A 25,962-nucleotide genomic window follows, 5' to 3' on the forward strand; every position below is an offset into this window, starting at 1 on the left:
ATCCGCCTGTTCTCCTCCCCACTCTTGTCTCTGATGAATCCTTTCACCCTCCTGCACCTCTGGCCTATACCCCAGTTCTTGCGTGCATAAATAAATAAATCATTTTAAAAATCAATAAATAAAATATCAAATTTAATACTATTTTTTCTTTTAAACTCGCATATCACTTTATTTTCATTTAGGTTTATGACATGCTCTGTTTTTAGTAAGACATTGCAATAGCCATGATACTATGATCTCTTTGAACTAGATGACTTAGATGGAAACACATGTTTTAAAAGAGAACAATTTTCTTTTTTTTCCAGTAAGTTTCATATCCATCCCATGTGCATAGGATCCTGATTGTCCAACTCTCTCCTGAGAGACTCCTCGAGATGTCTGCTGCAACCACCAGCAGCTGGACATCCCCATGTATGAGAACTTCCTCCCTTGTGTGTGGCTAGCTCAAATGCTCCAAGAGGCCTTCCTGGACCTTTTCCCAATGCATGAGGGATTGATCCCAGAAACAATAATTGTGGGAACTGTTTATTTTAGTAGCCACTCAGTCCCACTGAAAAGTTTCCATGTTACCTGACTTGCTCCATCTGCATGGCCACCTCCTACCACCATAGTGGCCCATTCTTAAGAGCTGTGTGTGGATCTTCACTAAGGAGAGGCCTGTGTGATGAGTGACTTAATGTAGACTCATCTGAAGGCAGGCAGGTCCCTGAAAGAACGTGCAGGGGGAGCACAGGTCTCCCGGCCTCCTCCTCAGGCCACCCACACGCAGCTGTGATCACAGTCACAGCGAGCAGGTTACTGGGCTCTGGGAGGATCAACTTGCTGCCATGCTGTGGGCCATTGGGGGTGGGGATGGGAGACCTGGGCGCCCATCAGTATCCAGGTGTGGCTCACTGCGTTCCTTGATGGATGGAGGGTTTACATAGAACACCCCTCATGCCAAGCCTCATAAAACATGGGGATTCCCTAACTCTCCTTTTGTCCTTGTGTCTCTGTAGGATGTGAAAGACAACTTGACCAGGTAAGCTCTATCTTTATTTGGAGGATAGGGGTATGAGTACATTGAGCTCACGGGATGTCCCATGTAGAAATCTGTCCTCTTCTGAGTCTAGGCGTTCAGTCCCAGAGTCCGTGTCTTCGGAGCCTCACACTGACTTCACCCATTCTGAGATCCACTGTGATGTGAGAAAACCATTAAAGATCTACCCAGGTATGGAAAGTCAAGATTTCTTCAGTCTGGGGATGGAAGTTAACTTCATTATTAACCACATTCACCACCTATCCCAGGACAGGCTGACAGACAGCAGGTGTGTATTTGTTCCAGTAGAGATTTCAGGATGCTCCAGAGCTTCCTCAGGGACTCAAGATACTGGGGACCTCTGGGGACTCTTCAGATGCCTGCTCGCCCATTGATTCACTGTGTCTCAGAGTAAAGCAATTCCTTCATTCCAGTTTCCCTTTTACCGCTTGCCCTAAAAATTAAGTGCATCAAATTTGTACGAGCTTAGTACAGTAACTGGGCCATAAGGATTGCATTAATATTTCAGTAAGTCTGAGAACAATACAAGAAAGGTTGATGATATAAATAATTTTGGGGCCTTGACCCAAATGACATTTTCAATTCCCTTATCCACAGTTACATAATTCAATGCTCTAAAAAGCTCAGTGTTTCCACCTAACTCATTTCTCTGCTAAATTAGCCCCAACCAGATATTATTTGCTGGTTTATTCAGTTATATGTTGCTGTAGAACTCTTTAGTTGCTTAAAGGTAAATAAATGCATTTTCTCAAAAAATCTTGTGTGGGAAATCTGGACACAGCTCAGGTGGGGTCACAAAGACCAGTTAATGGGACTGGCTGGGCTGCGTGTCATCTGGTGACTCATGTGGGGAATAATCCTCTCCCCATCTTCTTCCAGTTGTTGGCAGAATTCTTTTTGTTGTGGGTAGAGGACTGAGACCGTGATTCTTATCACCTGAGAGTTGCCTCAGCTTCTGGAGGCTACCACTCATTACATGGCACATGGGTAGTTATTTCTTTAAAGTGAGTTGAGCTGAGGAGATAGTCTTTAAATTAAGTCAACTGTGATATGGGGTCCTAGGTAAGGAAATATGACCATAGTGGTGGATCCCATCATGTTTGCCATTGCTCAGAGGCAATTATCAGCTTATGCCCACACTCAAATGGAAGGAGTTATACAAGGCTAGGAAAATGAGGAGGCAGGGATCATGCAAACACCCTGGAGTCGCCCTCTATTGTGGTCCCCCCTTAACATCTTTATTAGCTCTACTTTGTGCAGGACTGTTGATGTACTGATGCAAGGCTATGGCAGACCCTGCTGGGGGTGGGCACATAATTTAGAGGATCTGTACATTATGTCATCATAATCTCAAAAATATTACTAATTTTTATATTTGTCCCAAGGATTTCAGATAGGGGATTATGACCTAGTTAGTATTTCCTCTTCCCTGTCCTGACAAGAGAATAACACAGGCAATTTAAAATAAAGTACCTCTAATTTTGAGCCAATGAAGACACATGGAAGGGAAAAGCAGGAATTGATGTAGCTCATGTTCAGATTTCACTGAGTTGATTTATCTACTGTTATCTTTACACAAGACATTACATTGTCACTCAGTGTATTTCTGAAATGAGCATTTATCGCCCCTAAAGAATTATCTTTCTTTTAAAAGCCATCATTTTTAAGACATTTTGTACTATGTAATTGTTACAAATAAACTGTAATCAATTAAACGGTATTGTGGAGGCACAGAGGCGGAGGTCACCTGTGTGTCCTTCACTGTGAAGAATTATGTGTATTTCATCTCTGCCTCTAGCCATTATTGGGAGCTCTTCAGGAAAAGCAATGGCCAACCTCCTTGCTTCCAAGAGGATAAGGAAGGAGGCCACCTGTGCCATCTGCAAGCAGCTTATGGCAGAGCCCGTGAGCTCCAGCTCTGGGCACAGCTGCTGCCGTGGGCGCGTAGAGGGCAGCGTTGACAAGCAACCAGAGGAATCATCATGGAGCTCGGACCGTCCTTTGTGTGAGGTAAAAAGGATGAGAGGGCTTGTTCGGGTTTTTAATCAAGCTCTTATAGAAGCCCACCTGGAGATAGGGAGCCTGAGAGGCTGTGTGAGGAACACGGGGAGCAGCTCCAACTGTTCTGTGAGGACACCTGGAAGCTCATCTGCTGGAGCTGAGCGCAGTCCCTCCAGCACAGCAGACAAACATCATCTTGTCAAAGATGTGTCAGAGTATAAGGGGAGTAAGCACCCTGGACTCCTGCAGCAGCACTTCCTCTAAGGCTGAACTCCCAGATCTATGGTTGTTTAGATCAATATCAAAGATTGTGGCCTAAATATAAAACTTTCACCCTCTTGTTCTTCTGAAAATTAGTTCATGGTAGTTCCCCAAAATATAATCCTATGGTCCATATGGACTTTCAAGGATGGGGAGAGTCTCACTCCCATTTACTGTTGCCATGATGCCCCCAGCTGTAGAATACACTAGTCCAGACACAGCCAACCTGTTTTACATTCACATGTGTGTGAAAGATGAGAAGCCACTATGTGCAAGGTCATGTGACAGATTCTGAAAATTAGGGAACAAGAAAGAGGAGCACGGAGGAAAGAAGAGGGTTTCCTTTAGATGCAAAGATAGATTGCAGCCTACTAGGCCCTTGTCCTGCCTGTAAGGCCATCTGTAATACAGATGTTTTTTCAGTGACTTTAGGTTTTCTTTTATCTCACTAGAAGTGTTAAAGTGTCCTGGTTCAGGCTAGTATCAGTAGGCCAGTCTAAGGAAAATGGAATGAGGCAGGTAAGTGGCCCCTGATTCACCAAGTGGGTGATTTTTTTTTTTGTCTGCCACTTTTAGGGTCACCCAAGACTTGTCTCACCTCTGGGCTTCTTGAGACAATGTCTTCTTCTCCTGTGCCTGGTTCTTCATAGTCAGAGGCGGCTGACCGTCAAGCCTGTCCTCCTATCTGTCACGTGCTTTGGGCTGCCCCCCTCACCTCCCATCCCTGTCTCTCGGACGTTTCCCAAAAATACAATCCCTAGGTCCATATGGACTTTCTTAGGATGGGGAGAGTCTCTTCCCTGTTCCCTCTTGCAGTAATGACACCCTGCTGTGGAATCTGATGGTCGAAATATGCGCCAAGTTCTTTCATCTTCACGTGTCCAACATGAGAGAAACCACGATGTGCAAGGTCATGTGACAGATTCCCAAAACGGGCACAGAGACCACCAGATTTCATTTCTCCTGCAGTCTGCGAGGCTCACACAATCAGCAAAAGGAAACTCCCTGGAGTTCCTTTCTGTGGGTTTAGACCCCACCCACTAATTTGGGAGCGAATCCGGGGAGCTTCCTGGAAGAGAGTCTTGATGGACACAACTTTCGACATAGAGATAGGAGGTGGAGAAAGGCTTCTTTTAGATGGTTACTGTCTTGTGCTGTGTGCAGCGTTTCCTGGTGAGGCTGTAGAGGTCCATATAGCTGTGCCTGAGGGTCAGCACATGAGGCCTCCCCTGCGTTAACAAACCATTCTATGTGAGCAGTGAGAACAGAGTCCCTCCAGGTGAGCTCATGATCCTGCAAGCCATGACGCTGGTGATGAGGACAAGCTGCTGCAGCTCAAGTGCACTGGGGGTCTCTGAGACTTTCCATAGCTGCCCCTCTCCTGGGAAGGGAACCCAGCTTTTAGTCATCCTGCCTCTCAAACGGGTGTTTTCAACCTCTGCACTAATCCCTCCTGTGTGGGTGTTAAAGTTAACTCTCAAAGGACAGTCACACGTTCCCTCGTGTTAGGGTCTTGGGTGCAGGGAGAACCTCCCTTGTTAAACATGAAGGGAAACCACACAGAGCCAGGGTTCGAGCTACTCTCTCCCACTCCACAACCGTTCCAATTCATCCTGATCAGTGAGCTTGACCACAATATCTCAGTCACTGCCACTTGGGGTGAGCAGTGGAAATTGCAATTTTGTATCTGCAAATTAAAGTGAATCCCACCAGCTGGGTGGTTTGCTTTCTGCTCCTAGTAAACTAACAGATGGTAAACAGACTCTGGCTGGGTGGATGCTTATTGCTGGCAACTATGATCACATTCAGCCCGGAGAGCTCCCCTTTGAGGACATGGGAAGCACCAGCCAGCCGTGCTTGCTGATGTTCGCCAAAGCCTTCCCTTCACACACTCACTCAGGAATGGAGATTTACACATCCCTGTACCAGGAGGGAGAAGGAACACAGGTGGTGATGTTCACTGGGTTGGGATTCAAGTAGGAATGATTCTCGGTTTGTGCAGATGGAGAGTGGAGATGGGGGCACCACAATGAGAAGATGATGGCAGCAAAGAGAACGTGTAGATGGGAGAAATGTAAATTTTGAGATTAAATCTCAGGTAAACCCTGGGTTTACCTAGTATTGGACCTTGGCCCTCGTTACATGATGAAATTGTCTAGCATCTGTACGGTGTACTCTCGTATGTTGACTAAAGAAGAAAGAAATTACTCAGGTGACTATCAAGAAGTATGACGGCCTCTCCCACATCTAAGTGCCAGCTGTCCAGCAATTCAGCAGTGGTAAACATTGGACATTCCTCCACCTCAAGGAGGAGGTCATGTGAAGAGAGTGAGCAGCTGAACAAATTCTCTGTGTGTGTGTGATGAGGGCGTAGGGGAGTGTGTTAAAAAAAAAATGAAATCACGAATGTGTCTGCTCCCCATCTCACACATTGTCAATTCTGGCATCAGCGTCACACTGTGGAGCCCCATCTCCACTCTCCATCTGCACAACGGGTTCCTCCTCCCAACCTGGAACTCTCCCCAGTAAACAGTGTCCCCAGGTCCCTCCTGTCACCTGGTCCCCCATCCCATGTTCTGTTTTTAAATCCTACTAAGTTATGAATATATTCTCCTTTTGTCTCTGACTGTTGTTTCTCCCCGGCTCATCCATGCTGTAACACAGCAGAGTTTCCTGTCTTTAAGGGTGACTGTTGTGGCAGATTGTCATGAGGGAGCAGGAGCACTCAGAGAGGAGGAGGGAAGCGCTTTATTTACACTGGCGGTTTCACACCTGCAGCCCGGAGGAGATCTCTCTCCACAATCTGAGCCCCAGCAAGTAGGAGGTCGTGGTTGGGCAGAGCACAAACTTGTTTGTTTATTCTCACCAGCCCATGAGAAATACATGACAGCCAAGGAACATGCTTTCTTTTTATGTTCCTACTGTCTGAGAATTTCTCTGTATCTTTTCAGCTGTATAATAGTGATTGGTTAGGATTCCCAGCCCCTCAGCCCGTAGAGGCGGAATTTTGATCTTTCTTGCATAAAACATCCTAGGCTGTGTTTCACATTATAAATACCTCAGATCAAAGAACTAAAATGTTAGATAACTTCATGACTTGAAGACCTCAAACATACCACTTTGACACAATCGCCAGCATAGAGGGTTTGCCTTTGTCCCCACATTGTCTCCCCCATATTCCAAAAAACCTTCTTTGCGGGCAGTGAGAACAGGGTCCCTCCAGCGAAGCTCATGTTCCTGCCACTCATGAGGCTGGCGATGAGGACAGAGCTGCTGCAGCTCATGCGCACTGAGACTTTCCATAGCTGCCCCTCTCCTGGGAAGAGGACCCAGCCTTTTTGAAAGATTGACGTCATCCCTTAGTTGGCAGTTAGTGCTCCAGACTATTTAGTCATCCTCCTCTCTCGGGTTTCTTCCAGCCTCTGCACTAATCCCTTGTGTGTGGATGTTAAAGTTCACACTCAGAGGACAGTCACACATTGCTCATTTTAGGGTGTTGGGTAGCGGGGAGAACCTTGATTGTTACAGACATGAAGAGAAACCACATCAAGGCCGGAGTTCGAGCTGTTCTCTCCCACAAATGTTCTGATTCATCCTGATCAGTGACCTTGACCATGATATCTCAGCACTGCCACACTGTGTGAGCTGATAGTGTCGCCATGGAAAGTGCTACACACACTGGAACCCTGAAAAAAAGCTGTCTTTTTCTGTATGAAGCTGCGAGGCTGCAGAGGGCCATGTAGCTCTGCCTAAAGGTCAGCACATGAGGTCAAGTTGCCTGTAGTCATAGCCCTTGGGCAGGTTGGTTAACCCTTCCCCAGCCTCCGATTCTGCAGCAGCGGTGATGGCAGCTGTCCTGTATCACTGCACACAGTCCTCAGGGTGCTTATACTGAAAGTATAAGGATTCAACGATATTTCATATCATTCAAGTCTCTTGGAAGACCGATTCCTCTCAGGAACCTGATGAAACTCTCATCTTAACTACGCTTTCTTTCTTTTTCTTTCTTTCTTTTTTTTTTTGCCATATTCACATTTTTTTTAAATTTTAACATTTATCATTTGTTTATATTTTTAAAACAATATTTGCCTTCCCTTATCCCCTCAGATTGAGTCCCCATAGAATTTCCTTCCCCAAGACACCCATGCACCATCACCGCAGTCCCCTGTGCTCCTCCTTCCCTCCCTCTCATCCTTCTCCTTCCTCCTCCCCTGCTGGATGTCTCTTATTAATAATTGTCTGTTTTTGCTCTGTTGTGTTTTGTACTGTTATTATTTTTTTATACTGATGTCTTATTTGGTTCCCCTATTCCTGTTATAAATGAAACCATCTGATATTTTTTATTTTTCCTTCTGGCTTATTTCACTGAGCATCATTCCTTCTAGCTCCATCCAGGTTGCTGCAAATGGCATGAGTTTATCTTTTTTGAATGCTGAATAATATTCCATTGTGTATATATACCACATCTTCTTGATCCAGTCATCTATTTTTGGGCAGTTGGGTTGTTTCCAGGTTTTACCTATTGTAAATAGTGCTGCTATAAACATAGGTTTACAGGTGCTCTCTTGAATCACTGTTTTTGTGTCCTTTGGGTAGATCCCTAGGAGTGGAATTGCCGGGTCATATGATAGCTCCATATTTAGTAGACTGAGGAACCTCCAGACAGCTCTCCATAATAGTTGGACCAATTTGCACCCCCACCAGCAATGTCGGAGAGTTCCTTTTTCACCACATCCTTGCCAACATTTGTTGTTGCTTGTTTTTTTGATATGTGCCATTCTTACTGGTGTAAGGTGGTATCTCAATGTGGTTTTGATTTGCATTTCCCTTATTATAAGGGATGTTGAACATTTTTTCATATGCCTATTGGCCATTTGCATTTCCTCTTTGGAAAAATGTCTTTTTGAGTTCTTCTGCCCATTTCTTGACTGGTTGTTTATTTTGTTTTTGTTGAGCCACGCAAGTTCTTTGTATATCTTTGTGATCAGTCCCTTATCAGTTGAATGGAATGCAAAGATTTTTCCCCAATTAGTAGAGTTTCTCTCTGTTTTGGTTAATGTCTTTTTTGCTGTACAGAAGCTTTTCAGTTTGATGTAATCCCAGCTGTTTACCTTTGCCTTCACTATCACTGCTTTGGGTGATGAGTCCTTAAAGATGTTTCTGAGATGTATGTCTTGCAGTGTTTTACCTGTATTTTCTTCTATATATTTTGTGGTTTCAGGTCTCATGTCCAGTTCTTTTATCCATTTTGAGTTGATTTTTGTGCATGGTGAGAGGTAGTGGTCTAGTTTCATTTTCTTGCATGTAGAGGTCCAGTTCTCCCAGCACCATTTATTGAACACACGGTCCATGTTCCATTGCACATTCTTTGGTCCTTTGTCAAAGATTAGTTCTTCATATAATTGTGGCTTTATTTTTTTAAATAAATTTTATTTTTATATTCCCCATAAAATTGCAGCCCCCTTATTTTGACCCCAATCCCTCCCCTCCCCGTCCCCTACCCCCCATAGAGTGTCTCTGGTTCATAGTTTTATGTTGATTTTGATTTTCACTTTCTTATAGTTATTCATTTTCCTGGTCCCTTATTTAAGTGTTCTAGATTCCTGCTATGAGTGAGACCATCCAGTATTTTTCTTTTTCTTTCTGGCTTATTTCGCTGAGCATGATCCCTTCCGGCTCCATCCATGTTGCTGCAAATGGCATGTGTTTATCTTTTTTTGAATGCTGAGTAATATTCCATGGTGTATATGTACCACATCTTCTTGATCCAGTCATCTATTTTTGGGCATTTGGGTTGTTTCCAAAGCTTAGCTATTGTAAACAGTGCTGCTATAAACATAGGGGTGCAGGTGTTCTTTGGAATTGATGTTTCTGTGTCCTTTGGGTAAATACCTAGGAGTGGAATTGCTGGATCATATGGAAGCTCTATGTTTAGTAGGTCCAGAAATCTCCACACAGCTCTCCATAGTGGTTGGACCAGTTTGCACTCCCACCAACAGTGCAGAAGAGTTCCTTTTTCTCCACATCCTCGCCGACATTTCTTGTTGCTAGTTTTTTTAATATGTGCCATTCTCACTGGTGTAAGATGGTATCTCATGGTAGTTTTGATTTGCATTTCCCTGATTACAAGTGATGTTGAACATTTTTTCATATAGCCTCGCCTGAGGGTGAGCACATGAGGCTCAAGAAGCCCATAGTCATTGCCATGGGCTGGTTAGTTACCCCTTCGCCAGCCTCTGATTCTACAGTGGACAAGATGGCAGCCATCCTGCCACGTGCCCTGAGTGTGAGGGGTCACGAGTTTCACTGCACATGGTCCTGCGGGTGCTTATACAGAAAGTGTAAAGATTCAACCATATTTCATGTCATTCTAGTCTTTTGGAAGGCAGGGATTCCTCTCAGGAGCCTGATGTATCTGTCATTGTAACTACACGTTCTTTCTTCACCCAATTTTGATCAGGAAGGAGAGGAAAGAATAAGAAGGCTGGTAAGAAGTTGAGACTTTTCCATGCTAGAATATACACGGGGGCATGGTCGGACAGAGCATAAAATCGATGGTTTATTCTCACCAGCCCATGACAAATAGATGACAGCCAAAGCAATTGCTTCACTTTTATGTCCCTAGTGTGTATGAATTTCTCTGTCTCTTTCCAGCATTATAATAGTGATTGGTTAGGATGCCCTGCACCTCAGCCCATAGAGACAGAATTTTGATCTTTCTTGCATAGAACATCCTAGACTGTGTTTCCCGTTGCAAGTACCTCAGATTAAAGAACTGGAACGTTCAATAAGTTCATGACTTGAAGACCTCAAACATATCACTTTGACGCATTCACCACCGTAGAGGGTTTGCATTTGCCCCCACACTACCTGCCATGTTCCACAAACCATCTTTGCGAGTAGTGAGAACGGGGTCCCTCCACATGAGTTCATGTCCCTCCTGCTCACGAAGCAGGCGATGAGGACAGAGCTGCTGCTGCTCATGCGCACTGGGGGTCTTTGAGAGTTCCTGTGGCTGCCCCTCTCCTGGGAAGAGAAACCACTTTTAGTTAAGACTGAAGTCATCCCGCAGTTGGCAGTTAGTGCTCCAGACTATATAGTCCTCCTGCCTCTCTCAGGGGTGTCGTCCAACCTCTGCACTAATCCCTTGCGTGTGACTGTTAAAGTTCACACACAAGGACCATCACACGTCCCTCATGTTAGGGTCTTGGGTAGCGGGGAGAACCTCCATTGTTACAGACATGAAGGGAAACCACGTCAGTGCCATAGTTGGAGCTGTTGTCTCCTCCACAAATGTTCCAGTTCGTCCTGATCAGTGACCTTCACCACAAAATCTCATTCACCGCCACACTGTGAGAACTGATAAGTAGCCATCGAAACTGCATTTCTGTATCTGCCAAAGATAAGGGTGTCCCACCAGGTGGTTAGTTTGGTTTCTACTGGTCGTGAGCTGACGGTTGATACTTGGACTCTGGCTGGGTGGATGTTTTTTGCTGGTAAATATGATGAGATTCTGCGACCCCACCTCCACTCTGAGGTTCTGGGTGTCACCTACCGGCCTTGCTTGGTGATTTTCAACAAAAGCCTTGCCTTCACACACTCCTCAGGAATGGAGATTTTCATACCCCTGTGCCTGGTGGGGAGCAGGTGGGAGAGGAACAAAGGTGATGGTGTTTGGTGGGTTGGGTTTCAGTTGAAAAGGATGAACTCTGGGTGTTTGTGGAGTGTGGAGACGGGGGCACCACCATATGAAGATGATGACAATAAAGAGAACTATGGCAGCCACTTAGTTGATTAGGCCGCAGTAAGCTTCTGATATCCTCTACCTCCAGGGACGCATGTGAAGAATGTTTTTGAAGCTGAACAGACTTTTCTGCGTGTATGTGATGGGGGCGTGGGGGAGAGTGTTCAAATCAACAAGTATCGACATTCCCCATGCTCCCCTTCGTATGCATTCTACTTCCTGGCATCAGCGTCACCCTGTGGCGCCCCCATCTCCACTCTCCATCTGCACAACGGGTTCCTCCTCCCACCCTGGAACTCTCCCCAGTAAACAGTGTCCCTGGGTCCCTTCTGTCTCCTGGTCCCCCATCCCACGTGCTGTTTTTCAATTCTCCCAGGGCATGAGAATACTGTCCTTTTGTGTCTGACCGAACGAAGTGTCTCCCCGGATCATCCATGTTGTAACACGTGTCAGAGTTTCCTGTTTCTTTACGGGAGCCTATTCTGGCAGATTGTCATGAGGGAGCAGGAGCACTCGGACAGGAGGAGGCAAGCTTTTTAGTTACGCTGGTGGCTTTCGATCCGCAGCCAGGAGGAGATCTCTCTCCAAAATCCGAGTCCCAGCAACTAGGGTACAGAGTATTTATTGAGTAAAGCAAGGGACACAGCAGCTGGGGATGCGTGAGTCAGGGCACCTGTGGCCTGGAGGGCACTTATCCGTTGGTCCCTGAAATTCTCAGTCTGTAGGCCCTGTCCCAACTGCAGCTCCTCCAAAGGCAGCCAGACATTTTCCACTTCCTCTCCCCCTTTTTAATGTTATTCCATGATATCTCTTGTGCTCACATCTCTGGGTGCAGCCCTCGAAGACAGTCTTTTTTTGGGTCCCAGTGTGTGGAGGAGAAGCTACAGGCACTGTCCAGTGTACTAGTCCTCCTGGCCTTTCTGACCTCCCCTCTGGAGTATGTGTGGGTTAGCACTTAGAATTTATTGTCCTTGTCTCAGGTGCCTCTTCAGCTCTCCTGAAGGCCCTGCCTGCACTGTCCCTGAAGCTGCCTACTTAACTGTAACTTGCCCTGGGACTCACTACCTCTTCTACGGATCGAGCCCCTCACTGCTGTTAGGACAGAGGGTATTGGTCTGAGCAGTGACTGCTTCCTGCTGACAATGAGTGATGTGGGCCAGCAGTCAGGGCTCCACTGCATGCGGTGATGTAAGGGTCATGGGGGGAACGTCCCATCAGGCTCCGTCTGAGGAACCATCTGACGTCTGCTGGCTTTCAGGTGACAGGATATGATTCTGACGAGGGTGTTGAGGATGCACCCCCAAACAGGAATATCATAATGAAAATTAGAGAGGGAACCAGAAGAGGATCAAGGAGGACAGAAGTTGGTTCCACGTGGAGTACAAGATTGATTGTAGCCTACTAGGCCCTTGTCCTCTCTGTAAGGCCATCTGTAATAGAGATATTTTTTAATGACTTCAGGTTTTCTTGTATCTCACTAGAAGTGTTAAAGTGCCCTGCCAGAGGCTATTCATCAGTAGGCCTGTCTAATAAAATGGATCGAGGCCCCTGATTCACCAAAATGTTGTTTTATATATATATATATATATATATATATATATATATATATTTGTTTGTTTATTTATTTATTTATGTATAGTTTTATGTGTGTGTTTATATATAAACATATGTTTATATATGTTTTTATATGTATATGTTTTATATATGTTTATATATGTTTTTATATGTATATGTTTTATATATATATGTTTATGTTTATGTGTGTGTGTGTGTGTGTGTGTGTATATATATATATAGTCTGCATTTTAGCATCACCCAAAGCTTGTCTCACCTTGGGGTTCTTTAGAAAATGTCTTCTCCTGTACCTGGTTATTCATAGTCAGAGGGGGCTGATGGTCAAGCCTCTCCTCCCTTCTTGGCCTGTGGTTTGGGCTGACCCCCTGTCTCTCACACATTTCCCCAAGATACAATCCCCTGGTTGGTGTACAGTTCTTAGGACAGGGGGAGTCTCTTCCCTACTCATTCTTACCGTGATGACCCCCTGCTGTAGTGTACAGTTGTCGAAATACCAGCCTGCCTTTTTTATCTGCACGTGTGTATAACACTAGAGAAGCCACGATGTGAAAGGTCATGTGACAGATTCCCAAAACAGCCGCAGAGACCACCAGATTTTATTTCTCCTGCGGTGTGTGAGGCTAACCAGTCACCCAAAGAAAAGTACCTGGAGTTCGGTCATGTGGGTATGGTCCCAGCAATTTGGGAGCAAATCTGGGGAGATTCCCGGAAGAGAGTCCTCATGGTCACAGACAGCTTTCCACATAGAGGAGGAGGAGAAAGTCTTCTTTTAGATGGTTTCTGTCTTGTTCTGTGTGCAGCATTACCTGGCAAGCGTGTAGAGGTCCATTTGGCCTCGCCTGAGGGTGAGCACATGAGGCTCAAGAAGCCCATAGTCATTGCCATGGGCAGGTTAGTTACCCCTTCGCCAGCCTCTGATTCTACAGTGGACAAGATGGCAGCCATCCTGCCACGTGCCCTGAGTGTGAGGGGTCACCTGTATCACTGCACATGGTCCTGGGGTTGCTTATACAGAAAGTGTAAAGATTCAACCATATTTCATGTCTTTCTAATCTCTTGGAAGGCAGGGATTGCTCTCAGGACCCTGATGAATCTGTCATCGTAACTATGCTTTCTTTCTTCACTTAATTTTGATCATTAGGCTTTGAAAATTGTGAAACTCTCGAAACTACAGTCTGAGCATCAAACAGAAGAAAGACAAAGGCCGGTAAGAAGTTGAGTCTTTTCCAGGCTAGAATATACAGAGTATGTGTACAGGCAGAGCATAAACTGGATGGTTTATTCTACCAGGCCATGAGAAATAGATGACAGCCAAAGCAATTGTTTCATTTTTATGTTCCTAGTGTGTGTATGAATTTCTCTGTATCTTTCCAGCATTATAATAGTGATTGGTTAGGATGCCCAGCACCTCAGCCCATAGAGACAGAATTTTGATCTTTCTTGCATAGAACATCCTAGACTGGGTTTCACAATGCAAGTACCTCAGATTAAAGATCTGGAATGTTAAATAACTTCATGACTTGAAGACCTCAGACATATCACTTTGACACGTTCACCACCGTTGAGGGTTTGCATTTGCCCCCCACACTACCTGCCATGTTCCTCAAACCATTCTTTGTAAGCAGTTAGAACAGGGTCCTCCATGTGGGTTCATGTCCCTCCTGCTCATGAGGCTGACGATGAGGACAGAGCTGCTGTTGCTCATGCGCACTGGGGTTCTCTGAGAGTTCAAGTGGCTGCCCCTCTCCTGGGAAGAGAACCCACATTTAGTAAAGACTAAGGTCATCCTTTAGTTGGCAGGTAGTACTACAGACTATTTAGTCCTCTTGCCTCTCTCAGGGGTGCCTTCCAACCTCTGCATGAATACCTTGCGTGTGAGTGTTAAAGTTCACACTCAAAGGACAGTCACACGTCTCTCATGTTAGGGTGTTGGGTAGCGGGGAGAGCCTCCATTGTGACAGACATGAAGGGAAACCACATCGATGCAGTAGTTCGAGCTGTTCTGTCCTCCTCCACAAACGTTCCAATTCATCCTGGTCAGTGACCTTGACCACGATATCTCAGCACTGCCACACTGTGTGAGCTGATAGTGTGCCATGGAAATTGCTAAACAATTGGAACCCTGAAAAAAAAAAAAGCTGTCCTGTTCTGTGTGCAGTGTTTCCTGACAAGGCTGTCGAGGGCCATGTAGCTCTACCTGAGCCTTAGCACATGAGGCTCAAGAAGCCAATGGTCGCAGCCGTGGGCAGGTTAGTACCCAATCCCCAGCCTCCGATAACAGAGCAGGTACTATGGCAGCCATCCTGCTAAGTGCTCTGAGACGAAGGAATTAACTATATCACTGCACACAGTCCTTGGGCGCTTATACTGAAAGTGTAAGGATTCAATAATATTTCATGACAATCTAGTCTCTTGGAAGGCAGGGATTCCTCTCAGGGACCTGATGAATCTGTCATCTTAACTACGCTTTCTTCTTCACTCAATTTTGATCAGGAAAAACGCAGGGCGGCTCGGAAAAGGAGTAGAGAACTGTTCACCCCATCTAAGAGTAAGAAGTTGGAGTCAAGAGAAGACACAAGAGAACAGGAGGTAAGAAGTTGAGTCTTGCCCATCCTACAACATACACAGAGAGTATAAACTTAATGGTTTATTGTCACTAGCCCTTGAGAAATGGATGAGAACCAAAGAAATTGCTTTATTTTTATGTCCCTAGTGTGTGCATGAATTTCTCTGTATCTTTCCAGCATTATAATAGTGATTGGTTAGGATGCCCAGCACCTCGCCCATAGAGACAGAATTTGATCTTTCTTGCATAGAACATCCTAGACTGGGTTTCACATTATAAATACCTCAGACAGACGAACAGGAATGTTAAATAACTTCATGACTTGAAGACCTCAAACATATCACTTTGACACAGTCACCACCGTAGAGCATTTGCATATGCCCCCCCAAACTGCTTGCCATGTTCCATAAACCATTCTTTGCGAGCAGTGAGAACAGGGTCGCTCCAGGTGAGTTCATGTCCCTCCTGCTCACGATGAGGACAGAGCTGCTGCTGCTCATGTGCACTGGGGGTGTCTGAGACTTTTCGTGGCTGCCCCTCTCCTGGGAAGAGAACCCAGCCTTGAGCGAAGATTGAGGTCATCCCTCAGTTGGCAGTTAGTGCTCCAGACTATTAGTCATCCTCTTCTCTCAGGGGTGTCTTCCAGCCTCTGCACTAATCCCTTGTGTGTGGGTGTTAAAGTTCACGCTCAAAGAACAGTCACACGTCCCTCATTTTAGGGTCTTGGGTAGCGGGGAGAACCTCCATTGTGACCGACATGAAGGGAAACCACGCCAATGCAATAGTTCGAGCTGTTCTCTCTTCCTCCACAAACGTTCCAGTTCATCCTGGTCAGTGACCTTGACCACAGTATCTCAGTCACCGCCACACTGCACGAGCTTATAGTATAACCATGGAAACTGCATTTCTGTATCTGCCAAATTTAAGGGTGTCCCCCTAGATGGTTAGCTTGGTTTCTACTGGTTGTGAGCTAACGGTTGATACATGGGACTCTGGCTGGGTGGATGCTTTTTGCTGGTAAATATGATGAGGTTCTACAACCCCGGCCTTCCCTCTGAGAACCTGGGTGTCACCTACCGGCCTTGCTTAGTGAGGTTCAACAAAAGCCTTCCCTTCACACACTCCCTCGGGAATGGTGATTTTCATACCCCTGTGCCTGGTGGGGACCAGGTGAGAGAAGGAACAAAGGTGATGGTGTTTAGTGGGTGGGTGTCAGTTGGAGGGATGAACTATTTGTGCAGGTGGAGAGTGGAGATGGGGGCACCTCAATATGAAGATGATGACAATAAAGAGAACTATGACAGCTCCCAGTTGATTAGGCAGCAGTAAGCTTCTGACATCCTCCACCTCCTCGGACACATGTGAAGAGTGTTTTTGAAGCTGAATGGAAGAATGAACTGTTAGTGCAGATGGAGAGGAGATGGCGGCACCACAGTGTGAAGATGATGCCAATAAAGAGAACGTGTAGGCGGGGGAGAATGGTAAACTTGGAGACTGTATCTCAGAGAAAACCTGGGTTTCCCCAGTGGTGTACCTTGGCCCTAGTTACACAATGAATTATCTAGCATCTGCCCTTTGTCCTCTTGCATCTGGGTAGCTCCCTGGCCAGGGATCGAACTCATGCTGCAGTGGCTGCGGAGGGCTTAATAGGTTGCATCTTAACCTTGCACCACCAGGGAGGCACTGAACAGACTTTTCATTGTGTATGTGTGGGGGTGGGGGTGTGTGTGTGATAAGGGCATAGGGGCTAGTGTTAAAAAGAACAAATCACAAATGTACCTGCTCCCAATCTTACGCATTGTCTTTACTGGCATCAGCATCACACTGTGGAGCCCCATCTCCACTCTCCACCTGCACAGCGGGTTCCTCCTCCCAACCTGGAACTCTCCCCAGTAAACAGTGTTCCCAGGTCCCTCCTGCCACCTGGTCCCCCCATCCCACGTTCTGTTTTTTTTTTTTTTTTTTTTTTTATTTATTTTTTTTGTTATTCTCATTTTATTTTTTTTTTATAAGTTTTATTGTTATATTCCCCATACAATTGCAGCCCCCCCATTCTGGCCCCAGTCCCTCCCCTCCCGCCCCCGCCCCCCTAAAAGTGTCTCTGGTTCATAGTTTTTTGTTGATTTTGATTTTCACTTTCTTATAGTTATTCATTTTCCTGGTCCCTTATTTAAGTTTTCTAGATTCCTGCTATGAGTGAGACCATCCGGTATTTTTCTTTTTCTTTCTGGCTTATTTCGCTGAGCATGATCCCTTCCAGCGCCATCCATGTTGCTGCAAATTGCATGTGTTTATCTTTTTTGAATGCTGAGTAATATTCCATGGTATATATGTACCACATCTTCTTGATCCAGTCATCTATTTTTGGGCATTTGGGTTGTTTCCAAAGCTTAGCTATTGTAAACAGTGCTGCTATAAACATAGGGGTGAAGGTGCTCTTTGGAATTGATGTTTCTGTGTCCTTTGGGTAAATACCTAGGAGTGGAATTGCTGGATCATATGGAAGCTCTATGTTTAGTAGGTCCAGAAATCTCCACACAGCTTTCCACAGTGGTTGGACCAGTTTGCACTCCCACCAACAGTGCAGAAGAGTTCCTTTTTCTCCACACCCTCGCCAACATTTGTTGTTGCTAGTTTTTTTAATATGTGCCATTCTCACTGGTGTAAGATGGTATCTCATGGTAGTTTTGATTTGCATTTCCCTGATGACAAGTGATGTTGAACATTTTTTCATATGCCTGTTGGCCATTTGCATTTCCTCTTCAGAGAAGTTTCTTTTAAGCTCTTCTGCCCATTTTTGACTGGATTATTTTCTTTGTTGTTGCTGAGTCTCATCAGCTCTATGCAGATTTTTGTGATCAGTCCTTTATCATTAGCGTTGGGTGCAAAAATGTTCTCCCAGTTGGTGGGGTTTCTCTTTGTTTTTGTTATTGTCTCTTTTGCTGTGCAAAAGCTCTTTAATTTGATGTAGTCCCAGCTGTTTATCTTTGCCTTCACTATCACTGCTTTGGGTGATGTGTCTGTAAAGATGTCTTTGATGTGCAAATCACGTAGTGTTTCGCCTATATTTCCTTCTATATATTTTATGGTTTCAGGTCTTATGTCAAGATCTTTAATCCGTTTTGAGTTGATTTTTGTGTATGGTGTGAGGTGGTGGTCAAGCTTCATTCTTTTGCATGTAGCGACCCAGTTTTCCCAGCACCATTTATTGAACAAACTTTCTTTGCTCCAATGCATATTCTTTGCTCCTTTGTCAAAGATTAGTTGACCATAAATCTGTGGGTTTATTTCTGGATTTTCTATTCGATTCCATTGGTCTGTATGTCTGTTCTTGTTCCAATACCATGCAGTTTTGATGATTATGGCTTTGTAGTATAGTTTGAAGTCTGGGAGTCTGATGCCTCCATTCCCTTCTTTTTTTTTCAGGAGAGCTTTGGCTATTCGGGGTTTTTTGTGATTCCATATGAATTTCATCAATAATTGTTCTATTTCTTTGAAGAATGACATTGAAATTTTGATTGTAATAGCATTGAATCTGTATATTGCTTTTGGAAGGATGGCCATTTTAATAATGTTTATTCTTCCAATCCATGAGCAGGGGATGTCTCTCCATTTCTTTGTGTCTTCTTCTATTTCTTTTAACAGTGTTTTATAGTTTTCTTTGTATAGGTCCTTTACCTCTTTTGTTAGATTTATTCCCAAATATTTGATTTTTTTTGTTTCAATAACAAAAGGGATGGTTTTTTTGATTTCTTCTTCTTCAGATTTATTGTTTGTGTATAGGAAGGCTACTGACTTTTGCGTGTTGATTTTGTATCCTGCCACTTTACTGAACTGATTGATGAGTTGAATTAGCTTTTCTGTGGAGTTTTTGGGGTTCTCTATGTATAATATCATATCGTCTGCAAATAGTGATAGTTTGACTTCTTCTTTTCCTATTTGGATTCCTTGTATGTCTTTCTCTTGTCTTATTGCCCTGGCTAGGACTTCCAGTATTATATTGAAAGGCAATGGTGAGAGTGGACATCCTTGTCTTGTTCCAGATCTTAATGGAATTGCTTTCAGCTTTTCACCATTGAGAATGATACTGGCTGTTGGCTTGTCATAGATGGCCTTTATGATGTTGAGGTATGTTCCTTGTATCCCAAGAATTTCAAGGGCTTTTATCATGAATGGGTGTTGCACTTTGTCAAAAGCTTTCTCAGCATCTATTGATATTATCATATGGTTTTTATATTTCTTTTTGTTGATGTGTTGGATAACGTTGATTGATTTTCGGATGTTAAACCATCCTTGTGCCCCTGGAATGAATCCAACTTGGTCGTGGTGAATTATCTTATGGATACATTGTTGGATTCTGATAGCTAAAATTTTATTGAGGATTTTTGCATCAGTGTTCATTAGGGAGATTGGCCTGTAGTTTTCGTTTTTTGTGTTGTCCTTGTTCGGTTTTGGTATTAGTGTAATGTTGGCTTCATAGAACGTGTTTGGTATTGTCCCTTCCTTCTCAATTTTTTGGAAGAGTTTGTGAAGGATAGGCACTAATTCGTCTCTGAATGTTTGGTAGAATTCATTTGTAAATCCATCAGGTCCTGGGCTTTTGTTTTTGGGGAGGTTTTTGATTACCATTTCAATTTCGCTAATTGTAATTGGTCTGTTCAGGTGTTCTATTTCTTCTTTATCTAGCTTTGGGTGATTGTAGAGTTGTAGGAATTTGTCCATGTCCTCTAGATTGTTGAACTTGTTTCCATATAACTGTTCATAGTAGTTACTGATTATTCTTTTGATTTCTTCTGTGTCCGTTGTGATTTCTCCTCTTTCATTTATGATCCTGTTTATTTGTGCTTTCTCCCTTTTATCCTTTGTGAGCCTGGCTAGGGGTTTGTCTATTTTATTGATTTTTTCAAAGAACCAGCTCTTGGTTTCATTGATCTTTTGGATTGTTTTTTTAGTTTCTATTTCATTTATTTCTGCTTTGGTTTTTATTATTTCTTTTCTTCTACTGGTTTTGGGGTTTTTTTGTTGTTCTTTTTCTAGATCTTTGAGCTTCGAGATTAGGTTGTTTCTTTGCGTTCTTTCTTGTTTCTTGATGTGAGCTTCTATTGCTATATATTTTCCTCATTACTGCTTTTGCTGCATCCCATACATTTAGGATATTGGTGTCCTCCTTGTCGTTCAATTCAAAAAATTTTTTAATTTCTTCTTTGATCTCCTCATTAGTCCAATGGTCTTCCAGTAGTGTGGTTTTTAATCTCCATGAGGTAGGAAAGTTCCTTGCCTTCTTTTTATGGTTTATTTCTAGTTTGATGCCTTCATGGTCAGAAAAGATGGTTGATATGATTTCAATCTTGGTGTATCTGTTGATGTTTGTCTTGTGCCCCAGTATGTGATCGATCCTGGAGAATGATCCGTGTGCGCTTGAGAAAAATGTGTACTCCGTTTTTTTGGGGTTTAGTGTTCTATAGATGTCTGTTAAGCCCAATTGCTCTAGGTCCTTATTTAGAGCTTTGGTTTCTTTACTTATTTTTTGTCTTGTTGATCTATCCATTGTCGATAGTGGTGTGTTGAAGTCTCCCACTACGTATGTGTTTTCTCTGATGTCTGTTTTCAGAGAGGACAACAGTTGTCTGATATATTTTGGTGCTCCTTCGTTTGGTGAGTATATGTTAATGAGTGTTATTTCTTCTTGAAGTATTGTCCCCTTGATCATAATGTAGTGACCATTGGGGTCTCTTTTTATCTTTTTGAGTTTGAAATCTGTTTTATCTGATATAAGTATAGCTGTTCCTGCTTTCTTTTTTGGTCCATTTGCTTGTAGGATTGTTTTCCATCCTTTAACTTTGAGACTATTTTTATCTTTTGTAGCTAAATGTGTTTCCTGGAGACAGCAAAAGGTTGGGCTTTGTTTCTTAATCCAGGCTGCCACTCTGTGTCTTTTTATTGAAGAGTTTAGTCCATTTACATTTAGAGTTAATATTGATATGTTAACATCTGTATTTGCCATTGTGTTTGTCTTTCCTTTGATTTTATTTATTTATTCTTTTAATAACTTTTTTTTTTTTTGGCCTCCTTTCATTGTTATTCGTCCCTCTGAGGTTCTGGCTTTAGGACTCCTTGTAGTATTTTTTGGATTCGGGGTTTAGTTGCAATGAAATTCCGGAGTTTCTGTTTGTCTGGGAAGGTCCATATTCTTTCTTCAAAGAGGAAGGAGAGCTTTGCGGGATAGAGTATTCTTGGTTGGCATCTGTTTTCTTGGAGTCTGTTGACTATGTCCCTCCACTCTCTCCTTGCCCGTAGTGTTTCTTCGGAGAAGACTGATGTCAGCCTGATTGGTTTTCCTTTGAATGTTATCTGTTTCTTCCCTCTTGCCATCTTCATTATTTTTTCCTTGTCCTGGATTCTTGGGAGCTTTACTATTATGTGTCTTGCTGTATTTTTCCTTTCGTCGTGGAAGTTTGGTGTTCTTCTTGCTTCTTGTATATCAATTTTCAGCTCCTTCTTCACATTTGGGAAGTTCTCTTCAATTATCTCTTTGAATATTTTCTCTGTTCCTACATCTCTCTCCTCTCCTTCTGGTATTCCTATAACTCTTATATTTCCTTTCCTCATGGAGTCAGATAGTTCCCGAAGTCTTTCTTCCTTCTTTTTCCTTCGTACTTCTCTTTCCTTTTCTGTTTTGGTTCTTTTTATTTCTGTGTCTTCAAGATTACTTATTCGTTCTTCCATTTCATCTATTCTGCTTTCATTGCTTTTCCCAGAATTCTTTAGTTCTTCCATTAATTCTTTGATCTCCTGCATTTCTTTTACTTCCCTCTTTAGAGACTCAATTTCTTTCTTCTGACCATTGTTTTCCCTCTCTACGGACTCAATTGCATTCTTCTGATCGTTGATTATTTTTCCCTTATCATTGTTTTCCTTTATGACTTCTGTCAGTTTTTTAATCACGGCAATTTTAAATTCTCTTTCTGTAAGGCTCAGAAATTCTTCCAAGTTATTGTCGTTGCAATCTGGGGGCTGGCTTTCTTTTTGTGGTGTGCTTTTTCTCTGGAGAGTTGCTAGGTTGCGTGTGGTTCTTCTCCTCCCTATTGTCTGTTTTCTAATTTGCCGTATGCGTTGGGACACTGTGTTGTTGGGACTGGCAGGCATCTTGGGTGGGCTTCTCTGTTCCCCTCTGGTTCCTTTAGGAGTCATCTGTCAGTTTCAAGCAGTCTTTACTGGAGAAAGGTCCCTGTTCTAAAATGCCGATATGGGGACACACTCCCCTGTGCGCCTGGTCTGCCCCGGCGGTGGGTTCCTGCTCCCCTCTGGGCTTGGACTGCAGGCCAGAGGGGGTCTGGCGTGGGCGAACTTCCCCCGCTCACCTCTGGCTCCTGAGGAAGCCTTCTGCAGGTAGTCTTTACTGAAGAAATGGTGATGTGGGACACACTCCCTGCGCGTCTGGTCTCAGGCACACTCTTCTGCGCGCCTGGTCTGCCCCGGCTGTGGGTGCTCGCTCTCCCTGTGGGCTCAGACTACTTGTTCGGAAGGGGCCCGGTGTGGGCTAACTCCCCAGCTGGCCACTAGCTCCTTCAGGAGCCTCTGCTGGCTTCAAGTCGCTAGGTGGCGCCAGAGATCTCTCCTAGAGCCCTTGGGGAGCTGATTTTCCACCCCGTGGGACAGGAAGCAGAGCGGGGATGGTAGGGTACACCTCAATGGCTTTGGGGTGCGCTGTCTGCCTTGTGCCCCACCGTTGTGGGGAACCCACGCCCCTAATTTCGTGCCCCGGGTCTCAGTTCCAAAGCCCTCAGTTCCAGGACGCGGGCTGTAGCCCAGATCAGTGGCGCGGGAATGGCGCCTTTTGAATCCCGCTCCCCTGCCTGGGCGCCTTGTTCCTGCTCACTCAGGGAGGGCCTCCGCCGTCTCCCCGCAAGCCTAGGTCGCAGGCGCGGGGACCTGGGCAGCTGCGATCTATCCGGATCAGCGCCGCTTTCCGAGCAAGCTTACCGGGCGGCCGGGGCTGTGTGCTGGTCTGGCCTCCTCCTGGGGGGCGGTGCTCTCTTTAATGGCGCCTGGAGCTCACCTCCGCGGCGGATCCTGCAGGGTTCTCCACAGCTCCCGTTCACGGGGTGTGGTGGCTGCAATAGTTCCTTTGCACTCACAGTCCCGCTTGCTGTGTAGTATGTTCTTGTTGGCTGTTTTGGTTTGTTGTTTCCCTCCTCTCTGCCGGTCGGAGAGTGCCGCCTCTGTGGGCGGGGGAGGGGAGCAGGGTTCTGCGCTTCCCTCCCTTCTCGTCCTCTTCTATGGCCACTTTCTTCTTCGGGCAGTTTGCTGGAGTCGTCCGTTTATCTTCCGTGTCCCAGTTCTCACTGGGACCTGCCGCTTTTCCTCCCTATTCACTTTTTTTAATGGGAGATCTTACTCGCAGCGTCTCCTCGCCGCCATGTTGCTCCGCCCCCTTCCCACGTTCTGTTTTTAAATCCTACTGGAGCATGAGAATAATGTCCTTTTGTCTCTGCCAAAGTGTCTCCCCGGCTCGTCCATTGCTGGAGTCCGCTCTAGCCGAGGTAGGGTTCACGAAGGAAAGAACTGCATCAGCAAATGAAGAGACACAGACACTCGATCAGGTGGCAAGCATCTCCTACTGATAGCCTCAGCGGAGCTTTATTTATACATTAGAAAATTTCTTTGTTCTTTCATTTTTTCATGACCTGATTTTGTGATTACATTTTTCTTTGAATTAACTTAGCTGATCATTTAACAAAAGCACACTGTCTACTTTTACTTTTCCTAGTTCTGGTCAAGTTGACCTTATTATTGTTCCTATAACCTTAACAATTCTAAAAAAGGGAAACAAAGGTGTTAGACAGAGTGTGACCTAAGTGGTCATGCAAGCTTGGTGAGTAAATGTTAAACTTTAAGCTATGTATTTTCTGCCAAGCGAAAGGGTTACATATCCAGCTTACAGAGTTTATATGTCATCTAGCGGCAACTTACAATAACTACATTTTATTAAAATATCTTTTCCACCTTTCCCTGTTCTTTTGCCTTTTATGTTTGCTCCAGAGGCACCCAGGGGGACCTGACCTTTTTATTCTCTCCCATAAGGATACCGAGGAAGCCAGAACCTTCGTACCGTTAATTTTGAACCATTTGTTCATATCATCATCAATTCCAGTATAAGGAATGGGTAGGGTAGGAGTAAGAAAATCTGTTTTACTCATAGCCTTGCCTTGAGGGGGATACCAAAGGCGGCCTCCTATTTTATATGCAGGGCCAAAAGGCCCCCAAACTGTGTTACATCATGTGGTGTTTCTTTTCTTGGATCTTGTCATTTTAGGGCGCCTTAGGGCTTTCCTCAGTGGGGACTTTTACTGGGCTTGGTTCCAATAGTTCTTTCAAGCGTAATTTGTTAAAGAACTCAGCATTACTCATGGTAGATGAATTACAAATCAGAGGACATTGAGAAATATTGGAAATCGTCTTATTGCCTGTTGTGTAGGAATGTACGTCACTCAAATTACTGGAATATGCGTTACTGAAATTGTCATTATGTCAATATTCATTTTGTTATTCTGAAGCCCATAGAAAATGGCCATAATTGCAAGAACTGCCATAAACAAAATGAAAAGAAGTAGCAGGAACCAGCTGCGGACCCTCCTCATTTTCAGAATTTCCCCCATGCTTGGGCTTTGTCACACAGCATGAGTAGCCTGGCTCGCACCGATCCATGTTTAACACACCAGAGTTTCCTTTTATTTTAAGGGTGACTGTTCTGGCAGATTGTCATGAGGGAGCAGGAGCACTCAGAGAGGAGGAGGGAAGCTCTTTATTTACACTGGCGGCTTCACACCCGCAGCCCGGAGGAGATCTCTCTCCACAATCTGAGCCCCAGCAACTAGGGTACAGAGTATTTATTGAGTAAAGCAAGGGACACAGCAGCTGGGGATGTGTGAGTCAGGGCGCGTGTGGCCTTGAGGTCATTTATCCATTGTTCCCCGAAATTCTCGGTCTACAGGCTCTGTCCCGACTTCAGCTCATCCACAGCCAGCCTCACTCATTCCACTTCATTTCCCCCTTTTTACTTCTATTCCGTCATTTCTATGGTGGTCATATCTCTGGGTGCAGTTCTCAAGGACAGTTTATTTAGGGTTCCAGTGTGTGTAGGAGAAACTACAGTCAGTCACCAGACACTGCCCAGTGTACTATATTTGTTTCATCCTCCTGGACTTTCTGACCTCCCCTCTGGTGTATGTGTTGGTTAGCACTTGGAATTTACTGTCCTTGTCTCAGACATCCCCTGCCTGCACTGTCCCTGAAGCTGCCTCCTTAACCCTGACTTGACCTGGAACTCAGTACCCCTTCTACACATGTAGCCCTCAATGCTGTTAGGACAGAGGGTGTCGATCTGACCAGTCACTGCTTCCTGCTGAAAATGGGTGACACGGGCGAGCAGTCAGGGCGCCACTGTAGGGCGGCGATCTAAGGGCCTTGGGAGCAGGATGGAGGAGGTGTCCTATCAGGCTCCATCTAAAGGACCATCTGACGTCTGCTGGCTTTGAGGTGACAGGAGATGATTTTGACGAGGGTGTTGAGGATGCAAGGCCCAAACAAGAAAATCATAAAGAGGAGCCACCAGGACAGAAATTGGTTTGCTATACAGGCCAAGATTGATTGTAGCCAACTAGATCCTTGTCCCGCTTATAAGGACATCATACTATAGATATTTTTAATAACTTTAGGTTTTCTTTTATGTCACTAGAAGTGTGAAAGTGTCTTGACTCAGGCTAGTCATCAGTA

General features: G+C 44.6%; 1 protein-coding gene across 1 annotated transcript in view; it reads left to right on the forward strand.

The window, feature by feature from the left end:
• Positions 1-25,962, forward strand: part of LOC119251743 (uncharacterized) — a 62,689-nt gene that overhangs the window by 29,200 nt on the left and 7,527 nt on the right. The window contains exons 17-21 of the mRNA XM_037519002.2: positions 999-1,021; positions 1,089-1,210; positions 2,838-3,049; positions 13,762-13,827; positions 15,114-15,209. Of these exons, the coding sequence (XP_037374899.2) occupies positions 999-1,021; positions 1,089-1,210; positions 2,838-3,049; positions 13,762-13,827; positions 15,114-15,209 (519 nt within the window). The remainder of the gene's footprint in view (positions 1-998; positions 1,022-1,088; positions 1,211-2,837; positions 3,050-13,761; positions 13,828-15,113; positions 15,210-25,962) is intronic.

The sequence above is a fragment of the Talpa occidentalis genome, unplaced genomic scaffold, assembly GCF_014898055.3.
Source record: "Talpa occidentalis isolate TD23 unplaced genomic scaffold, MPIMG_talOcc4v2.1 talOcc4.2, whole genome shotgun sequence".
Lineage (NCBI taxonomy): Eukaryota > Metazoa > Chordata > Mammalia > Eulipotyphla > Talpidae > Talpa > Talpa occidentalis.